Here is a 10055-nt window from a genome sequence, read left to right on the forward strand (position 1 = left end):
CGGGTCCTCATCTCGGATAATGGCCGACAGTTCGACAATAAGCATTTCCTGACTTCTGCGAGGAGTTCGGGATCGAGCATCGGTTCACATCTGTGTCGCATCCCCAAACCAACGGCGAGGCCGAGGTCACAAATCGGACAATCCTCCAAGGAATCAAAGCGCGAATCGGTCGGACGAGGCAAGCTTGGGTCGAAGAACTCGAGAATGTCCTTTGGGCGTATCGGACCACGCATCGGACCCCTACCGGGGAGACGCCTTTCGGCCTAACCTATGGCACGGAAGCCGTTGTCCCCGTGGAGCTCGGACTCCCCTCACCTCGGGTGGCCGCGCACCGACCCGAGGCCAATTCGGAGCAACTCCGAGGGAACCTGGATCTCTTGGAAGAAGCGAGGGAAATGGCGCAGGTTCGGATGGCGATGTATCAGCGGAGGGTGGCCCGATATTACAACTCCAAGGTCCGACCGAAGCTTTTCAGAGTTGGAGATCTGGTGCTAAGGCGAGCTAAAGCATCTCAACCTGCGGAAGGTGGGAAGCTAGCGCCAAATTAGGAAGGCCCGTATAGGGTTCGCTGGGTAAACCGACCTGGCTCCTACCAGTTGAAGGCCCTAGATGGTCGAGAAATTTCAAGGAGCTGGAATTCCGCTAACCTGCGGATGTATTACCAATAGAACGACAATGCCAGAAAGACAGTTCAAAAATGTATAACACTTTTCATTTCAATAATTTCTGGTTACAATGGCGTGCTCGTGTGATTACAAGGAATTCCCAGAGGGGAATTAGGGTGTAAAGAAAGTAAAGAAGAGGCGGAGACTCCGAGGAGCTGAAGATCTGGGATCCCGAAACCTCCATCCGAAGCGGCTGCAATCCCGCCGGAAGTGGGTGCTTCCAACCGAAGGCGCCATCGGCGTCTCACGAAGAAGACGAAGAGCCGGCGCGGATGAAGAAGAAGTGGACGAAGGAGAAGTCCACACTGCTCCTACCCAGAGGCGCCATCCACGCCTCACGAAAAAGACGAGGAGCCGCCGCAGACGAAGCTCCCGCTGCCTCCAGGGGAACGCTACCTCCAAGGGATATTCCGGTCCTCCCCAGTGTTAGGGGAGAGAAGGAATACAAGGGGGAAGAGCATATGGAGGCGCGGTCCCGGATCAAGCGCCTGGTGCGGAGCTCAATCGGGAGGCCGAACTTCAAGGAGGGGAGACGTGATCCCGGATGAAACGCCTAGAGCGGAGTTCCGCCGGGGAGAACCTCCTTGTTGATCCCAGATGAAACGGCTAGTTGACGGAAGTCGCGAAGGGCGCGCCTCCCGTTCCTTCGGTAGGGGTCTCTCAACCATGCGCCGGAGAGGAGGCCCACGATCCATGGCAACCTGAACAGCTCCGGCTTGGCAGGCTCCATCGCACCTGCACCTATATTTATAGCCAAACTGCGGCCCCCCGGTCGTTCCGATGCGGGTGGCTCCAATAAATGCGGGCGCATTGAATCCGGAGCAGATCCGGCTCTCGAGGCGTATCTTCCCGCGATTTCCTAAGCGTCATTCTCCTTAATCGCATTCTTTGTGCAGGACACTCCAGGTGGCCTGTACCCCTAGGTCCACGTATCTCCGCTCGCGCCCAGGCCGCATCCGCCTCGAAGAACGCGCGTATCGCGGCCGCTTAACTGACACTCCTCGCAAGCAGCAGCTGGCGATCCGATTTCCCAGGTAACCCCTTAATTAGCATTTAATGCCCATCTGGTGTTCCCCAGGCGACGCTTGGAGAAGAGGAGAAACACGATCGCAGCTGGCCACGGAGAAATCCCGTCGGGCGGCAAGCGACAGGCGCACGACCAGCGAGCGGAATTTTCCGAGGCTCGGCCCTCGGATGCCAGGCTAACCCGATGATCATCCCGGGAGCAGACTAGCCTGAAGCCCCGACCGGTCGCCTCGGCTTGCGCCAGCCTTGGCCGACCAACGAGCGGAATCTCCCGAGGCTCGGCCCTCGGATGCCAGGCTAACCCGATGATCATCCCGGGAGCAGACTAGCCTGAAGCCCCGACCGGTCGCCTCGGCTTGCGCCAGCCTTGGCCGACCAACGAGCGGAATTTCCTGAGGCCTGACAACCCTCAGATGCCAGGCTAACCCGATGGTCATCCCGGGAGCAGACTAGCCTGAAGCCCCGACCGGTCGCCTCGGCTTGCGCCAGCCTTGGCCGACCAACGAGCGGAATTTCCCGAGGCTCGGCCCTCGGATGCCAGGCTAACCCGATGATCATCCCGGGAGCAGACTAGCCTGAAGCCCCGACCGGTCGCCTCGGCTTGCGCCAGCCTTGGCCGACCAACGAGCGGAATTTCCCGAGGCTCGGCCCTCGGATGCCAGGCTAACCCGATGATCATCCCGGGAGCAGACTAGCCTGAAGCCCCGACCGGTCGCCTCGGCTTGCGCCAGCCTTGGCCGACCAACGAGCGGAATTTCCCGAGGCTCGGCCCTCGGATGCCAGGCTAACCCGATGATCATCCCGGGAGCAGACTAGCTTGAAGCCCCGACCGGTCGCCTCGGCTTGCGCCAGCCTTGGCCGACCAACGAACGGAATTTCCCGAGGCTCGGCCCTCGGATGCCAGGCTAACCCGATGATCATCCCGGGAGCAGACTAGCCTGAAGTCCCGACCGGTCGCCTCGGCTTGCGCCAGCCTTGGCCGACCAACGAGCGGAATCTCCCGAGGCTCGGCCCTCGGATGCCAGGCTAACCCGATGATCATCCCGAGAGCAGACTAGCCTGAAGCCCCGACCGGTCGCCTCGGCTTGCGCCAGCCTTGGCCGACCAACGAGCGGAATTTCCTGAGGCCTAACCCTCGGATGCCTGGCTTAGTGCCGGAAGAATTTCCTGAGGCCTAACCCTCGGATGCCTGGCTTAGGGCCGGAAGAATTTCCTGAGGCCTAACCCTCGGATGCCTGGCTTAGCGCCGGAAGAATTTCCTGAGGCCTAACCCTCGGATGCCTGGCTTAGCGCCGGAAGAATTTCCTGAGGCCTAACCCTCGGATGCCTGGCTTAGCGCCGGAAGAATTTCCTGAGGCCTAACCCTCGGATGCCTGGCTTAGCGCCGGAAGAATTTCCTGAGGCCTAACCCTCGGATGCTTGGCTTAGTGCCGGAAGAATTTCCTGAGGCCTAACCCTCGGATGCCTGGCTTAGTGCCGGAAGAATTTCCTGAGGCCTAACCCTCAGATACCTGGCCTAGCGCCGGAAGAATTTCAAGAGTCGGGAGTCAGCGAGACGCTACCAAGAGTTAGAAAGAAGAAGGATGAAAGTAAAATGAAGAAACTCTATTTGCATTAACTTTCATTGTTTCAGGGCCGAGACCCATACAACTTGGCAAAACGCCAACACACAAAGAAAAGTACAGAGGGTCAGCTTGAAAGAACCCCCGTGTCGGGAACGTCGGGCACGTCCGCAGGGGGTAGGGAGACGGTTGGAGAAGCAGCAGGCAATGGCGCCGGAGGGGAGTCGAGAAGGGAGATCCCACTCAGGTCAATTTCGGGGTACTTAGCCGACACCCTTGCCAGGCCTTCCTCGAAGCCTAAGACAAAGGAATCGGACCCCGCGTCCGACATGTCACGGACGAACTCGTCGGACTGACGATAGGCCTGTACCGCCTCCGACATATCACGGGTGAACTCGGCGGACTGACGATAAGCCTGTACCGCCTGACGCCCGATCTCCACACTCTTCTCGGCCAGCGCCGCCTCTGCCCGCTCCATAATCTGAGCCTTCGCCTCCAAGACCTTCGCCACAATCCGGTCATCCGCCTCGGAGGAGACCCTCAGCAGATCAGCCTGAGCCTCCTTGTGCTTCGCCTCGGCAGCAATGCGAGCAGCCTCAGCCTCCTCCAGGCGCGAATGAAGCTCCTGGTCGCTCGCGCGGAACTTCTCCAAGGCCGACTCCAATTCGCCCAGCTTGGCTTCAAGAGACCGGGTTCGGTTGCGGGCGTTGTCGGCTGACCGCTGGGCCTTCTCCCACCTCTCCCGGTAGTCGGCAGCCTTCCGGGACTGCTTCTCGGCCCGCTCCTCCGCCTTCTTGATCTCGCCCTCGAGACCAGAGGCAACCTTGAGTTGCTCCCGAGCCTCCAACAGTTGCTTCTCGAGGGTGGCGAAGCCGAGTGCTCGCTCTTCGGCCACCTGGAGCCTCGTCTCGAGGTCCCTGGTCGTCCTCCCCGCCGCAGCCTGACCTCCCTCCTCTACTGCCTTCAGTTGGCTCTCGGCCCTCGCCAGAAGCCTCGCCTGTTCCTCGTAGCACTCCTCCAGGCGGATCATGTACTGGGCGAGCTAAGAGATAGGAAAAACGAGGGCGTCAGGCGGGGATCAACAGAGCCTATAAATGATGAAAGCGACCGAAAGAACACTCACCGACATGAGACAGACGCAGCTGGCAGCCCCAATGTCAGGGACCCTCATCTCCCGGACCTGCCTGCGGTCCTTCTCCAGCAGTACCGTCTCGATGAGGTTTCGGGCGCCGGCGAAAGTGAAGGCCGACCCCGACTTCTCCCCGGAGTCGGACGGTGGTTCTGCAGCCTTACCCTTACCCATCGCTTGGGGAAGAGTCATACTGACCATGCTCGGGGCGGGGACCGCCCCTGGAATTGACAGGGTCCCGCTCGGCCGGGGCCTCGGCACGTCCCTCCTCGTATCATCCGGAGCCGACCGAGTCGAAGGCTGGGCTGGGGACCGATCACGTCCGACCCGTCCATCTCGGGCGCGCCCGGGTGATGCCTCCGGAGAAACGGTAGTCTCGGCATCGGGGGGCTGATACAGCGTCAACTCCCGGTCCGCGCCCGCGGCGTCCCCCTGATTGGTGGGTCCGGACCCGTCTGTCGGCGTCGGAGTCGCCTGCCGGCGGGACTTCTTCGCCGGTGGGGCCCCGCTCGGAGGAGCTCGTTCTTCCTCCGGACTGCTTCCAGTAGGGACGTCCTACCAACAGCCGTTGCCTTGTCCGACCGCATGACGTCGTCGATCTCTGCAAAAAGGACGAGGTGGTCGGAGGTTGAGAAACTGAAGGAAAGAACGAAACGAAAGAGGAGAAAAGAGCTAAAAAAGAAATGGTGGCGGGCTCACGGTCAGTGGGGACCGAGCTCAGACCGACGTTCACCAAGGTATCCTCGGAAATAAGGCGAGCCACCGGGGGGAGCCGGCCCTCGGCAACCAACTCCTTCAAGACGGCGACGCCATCGGATTCCTCCCTCGACAACCTCGATAGGCCAATCGGGGACTTCATCGGCGTCTCCCAGGTTGCCCTGATTCCCCAAGAGGGATCTGCGTCAATGAAAAAGAAGCGCCCCTTCCAGCCGTGAATGGAGGTAGGAGCCTCCTTGACGAGGCCGCACCCTCGCCGCGCCGCAAAGCACCACCACCCTTTATCCTGGGGGTGGCCGCTCAGGCCGTAGCATTCCCAAAAGACATTCAGGGTGGCGGGAACCTCGTGCATGCGGCAGAGAACCTGAAAGGCCGTCAGGGCGCGCCATGAGTTCGGCACCAGTTGCGTCGGCGCCACTCTTAAACCCCGAAGCACCTGAACGACTAAGTCTGAGGGGGGAAAGCGGAACCCGGCCTGAAGAATGCCCTCATTGATGGCAACCTTCCCTGGAGGAGGATGGGACATCCTCTCCTCAGGCCCCGGGAGTGTAACATTGCAGGCCTCGGGAAGGTGGTATCGAGCCACGAACCTATCTAGGTCTTCGGCGACCAACTCCGACTTAATGCGGTCTGCTCTCACTTCGCCCATCCCTAATGGCCAGTGAATCTACGGTCAGGACAGGGTCAAGAAGGGGGAAAGGACCGGAACGACTGGAGTACACTAATACAAAAGGAGAGTATGGAGAGCCCTAAATTAAAGAATGAGGCAACTCACCGGAAGAGAAGGAAGAACGGCTCCGAGAGCGTCAAAGGAGGAGCAAGCGAACAGTCCGACGGCGATGACGGCAGCGCAAAGGAGAAACTCGAAGATGTCTGTAAAGAGAAAGGCGGACGGAGAAGGACCCCCGGTTAAATAGGCGGAAAGGTGGGTGACGCCTCGGTGACGCCAGAAGACGCCTGGCTGCCGAAGGGTCGCTCGCGCCCCAAAGGCGAATCGACGCCATTAAGGAAGGATGTCCGCCGAAATCCTCAGACTGCCAGGTCAGCAACAACCGCCATACGCCATAAAGAAGGCGGGGAGCTCGAAGCGCGCGCGCCTCTCTGAGGGATGGCGGCAATCTCGAAGCATCACTTCCTTCATCCGTTCCCCTTCTGGTTCCAGGCTCGGAAGTGGGGGGCTACTGTTACGGGGGAACTCAGCCACCATGCCCCACGTGACCGGCACGCGCGCCCAAGAAGACTACAGCGGCCCCTTGATCCAGTAACCCGACCCCGAGTCGGATATCTTCGGCTTCGCAGCCCGACCCCGAGTCGGCTGCCCCTTGATTCAGTAACCCGACCCCGAGTCGGATATCTTCGGCTTCGCAGCCCGACCCCGAGTCGGCTGCCCCTTGATTCAGTAACCCGACCCCGAGTCGGATATCTTCGGCTTCGCAGCCCGACCCCGAGTCGGCTGCCCCTTGATCCAGCAATCCGACCCCGAGTCGGCAATCTCTCGACAACGACAGGCTGTTCCTCTGAAGCACGCCGCGACCCTCTGCTCCACTACTCCCTGCAACGGTCGTATCCGGCGCTGCTCCACGATCTCCTGTAACAGCCGTACAAAGCGGAGCTCCACTACGCCCTGTCATGGCCGTACCCAGCGCTGCCCCACGACGCCCTGTAACGGCCATGTCAGTGGCAACTCCATCGTGCCACACGATGACCAACCCCCCAGAAGGACCCCCCAGCCTGGTATATATGCGGCTGGGGGGAGAAGGGGGGAGGTAAGCAAGAACTACCAGAGCATTCTCCTACTTGCTACTATTATCTCTCCTTCTCCTCCAATCTCCTCTGACTTGATCGTCGGAGGGCCCCCACTACCCCAGTGGTGGTGCGAGGCTTGCTTGCAGGTTTCCCGGTGGAAGGTGGAGCGCAATCAACACCAACCAAGACAACTCAAACGGAACTCCGTTCACACCGCTGTGCCAATCGTTCTCGGTTTGGACCACCAGCAACAATAAATATAAAAAAAAACCACCACAGCTAAAGATGAACAAAATGCTTACCATCTCATCCCCTTTATCGGTCAAAAAACAAAAAAAATCCGACCTGTCTGTTTCCCAGAGTTGGGCACTGTCAAGTAAAGTGGTGGTTTGCGTTTCCGCAGAACGAGCGTTCGGAGGGGACTATCAGCCTCCGTAAATCATGTATCCCATCTACTGCACACCTTGCAACAAGACAAAGACTGCGGAAAAAGAAACAAGAAGGCGACCGGCGAAGGGCCACTGCATTCAGTTCCGCCACCCCATGTGGCAGACACCGCGGTACGTGCAAGGTCACTCAAACCTCCTGGTTTTATGGTAAAAGACCACTTTTTCACACAATTTTACGCCAACTGGGAAGTGCGAGCCAACCCCCTAAGCATGACATCACGCTCATCTAAACGACCAAAATTTCTTTATGAGTGAGGGCCATCTCCCCTGTTCTTTCTTGGGTGTCCATTTACTCGACGATGGCAACAAGTCTTGCATGAATAATTACCCCAAAAAGGCAGGTAAGTTAAATGGTCATTTTCTTTCTTCCATCATCGTTACAAGATAATATAATATAACAGATGTTAATTACAATGGATGTTGCCAAGAGATCACACATTATTTTTATAAGAACCAACAAATAATTACTCTAGTGGGTCCCTGTGTGCTGACGACAATGATCGAACTCCCTCCACCTGTTCCCCATCGACGCTGCTTCTTGGTCCCCGCCGGCCAACTTCTACGTTTTGTGGAGCGTGGACCGCACGTGCTTGGTGAGCTCGACCAGAGCCACGTCGACCGCGTCCCTGAACCCGAGAGCGGACCGGCTCGCGTTCGGGTGCGCGTACGTAACCCTCGGGATCATATCGATCACCGTCTCCCGCATCCTCTCTACCGCTTCCTTCGGAATCCGGCTCAGCTCCTCCCCGATGCGACCCGACCGGTCTGGACCCAGGAAAACCGACCACTCCTCGGCCCGGCTCGGTACGTACCACCTGTACTGCGTGTAGGCCGTGTGCTCCGAGAAGAAAACCGGGACGCACCCGGCCAGAACCGAGTCGAACACGGACCGCCGCGTGAACGAGTCGCCCGGCGGCTGGAGGCAAAACTCGGCCTGCTTCATCACCGCGAGAACCCGGTCTGGACCGTGGCACCTGGGAGAGCCCGGTTCGCACTCGACCCGGAGGCATCGGTCCGAGGCTCCGCACTGACGGAGGATCTCCGCTCGGACGGCCGCCTTGTCGGTGGCATTTCTCGGCCCGCCGACGAACGTGAAAAGGTAGCTCCTTTTGGACCGCCGGACCTCGGCCTGCCACGCGGCCACCTCGTCGGCGGAGAAGGGGTGGAAGTAGGAAGGGTAGGGGATGGCGAATTGGTTGCGGCCGTCCCAGGGGTGGCGCTCCACGGTGAGGACGGACATGTTGAGGACTTCGGGGAGGACGAGGAGGCGGTTGGCGCCGAAGTCCCGCGAGGAGGCTGCGTCGGAGCGCATGAGGTCCCAGGCAGTGCGGCCGAGGGCGAGGAAGTGGTCGCGGCCGTGGCCGCGGCGGAAGGAGGCGTGGGCGGAGATGTGGGCGGCCAAATCGACGGCGAGGGCGTCGCGGACAGCACGATCAGATTCCCGGAAAACAGACGAAGTGTAGAGGCCGGCGTAGAAGGGAACGTAGAAGAGGAAGGCGGAGGAGGGGTCGAGGGTGCGGCAGGGGTGGCGCTCGGCTCGGGCGTGGAAGATCATCTCGGCGATGAACTGGTGGGTGGCGTACCAGGAGGGGCTGGCGGCGTCGCCGCCGGAGGAGGAGAGGGGGTGAGGGACGGGCTGGCCGAGGCCGCGGTGGGCGACGTGGGGGCACATGTCGGTGTACATGTTGAGAGAGCGGCAGCGGCGGAGGAGGGCGAGGTTGAAGCGGGTGGGGAGGTCGTAGATATAGAAGGGGGCGATGTCCGGGTCGCACTTCTCCGGAGGGCGGGGAAGATCATCGTCGCCTCGGCCGCCACCGCCAGCGGTGGCAGAGGAGGGTGAGAGGTCGGGGGAAGGAGGGAAGCAGAGGAAGAGAAGAAAGAGCCAGAGGGAGAAGAAGAGGAGGATGTAGAGCAAGTACTTGGCTTTAGCGAGTATTGAATTCAAAGCCTTGTCCTTGGGGAAGGAGAATAGGAGAAGAGAGTGTTTATCCTTGTCTTTGGCTCGGAACGCCATTAGAGGATAGCTAGAAGAGAGAGCCGCGGTGGAGAGGGGGTACGTGTGACTGCATATATGAGGGCGGCGAAAAGAAGAGAAAGGTGTTGGTGAGTGGGAATACCATTGTGACGCTTTAGTTTATGTACATAATGATTAACATTGTCTTCTTTTCATAAAAGCGATATCACTTGATTATGCAAGCCCTTGTGCCACATGTGTTATTAGAAAAATTATTAGATGGATCAAATTTATTATCTATGATGAAATCATCTAGATTGATTTATTTTATCCTAAGATAGAATTATTAGGTGAATCATTTCATCCTACATTCATAATGAATCTGGTCCACCTAATAATTTTCTAATACTATTGAGGGGATGAGATTAGTAGTCTACAATGATGCGATTGCAGTAGCTAGTATACAAGAGGAACATGATAGAATTTTGGGAGGTTCCTCTTGGAAAAAGAAAAAAACTATGTTAGTGGCCAACGGACGAGGTAAAAAAATATCTGCAGTGATGGGCTAATTTGAGTTGAATGCTTAATGGTAATGTCACGATCAAACAGGATCCGGTCTTCACCGCATGTTTTACTAGCATGTGCACCCGTAATGGCAGGAGCATTATTTCGCTTTTTTTTTTTAAATCAAGGAGGTGCATCAATCCAAGTTATATTAAGTGTTCTGATAAATTTATTGGTAAATTGTTAAGACATAGAAGTTTGGTTTTTAGTTGGCTTATGCATATTTAACTACTGGTTTCGCTT

At 58.1% G+C, this 10055-nt stretch overlaps 1 protein-coding gene across 1 annotated transcript; it reads right to left on the minus strand.

Moving 5' to 3' along the window:
* Positions 1-7606: 7606 nt before the first annotated feature.
* On the minus strand, positions 7607-9400 carry LOC103713324 (probable xyloglucan galactosyltransferase GT17). Its single transcript, XM_008800206.3, has one exon. It carries the CDS (start codon positions 9306-9308, stop codon positions 7854-7856), a length of 1455 nt encoding a protein of 484 aa, XP_008798428.2. The 5' UTR covers positions 9309-9400; the 3' UTR covers positions 7607-7853.
* Between the last annotated feature and the right edge of the window lie 655 nt (positions 9401-10055).

The sequence above is a fragment of the Phoenix dactylifera genome, unplaced genomic scaffold (genome assembly GCF_009389715.1).
Source record: "Phoenix dactylifera cultivar Barhee BC4 unplaced genomic scaffold, palm_55x_up_171113_PBpolish2nd_filt_p 000572F, whole genome shotgun sequence".
In the NCBI taxonomy this organism is placed as follows: Eukaryota; Viridiplantae; Streptophyta; class Magnoliopsida; order Arecales; family Arecaceae; genus Phoenix; species Phoenix dactylifera.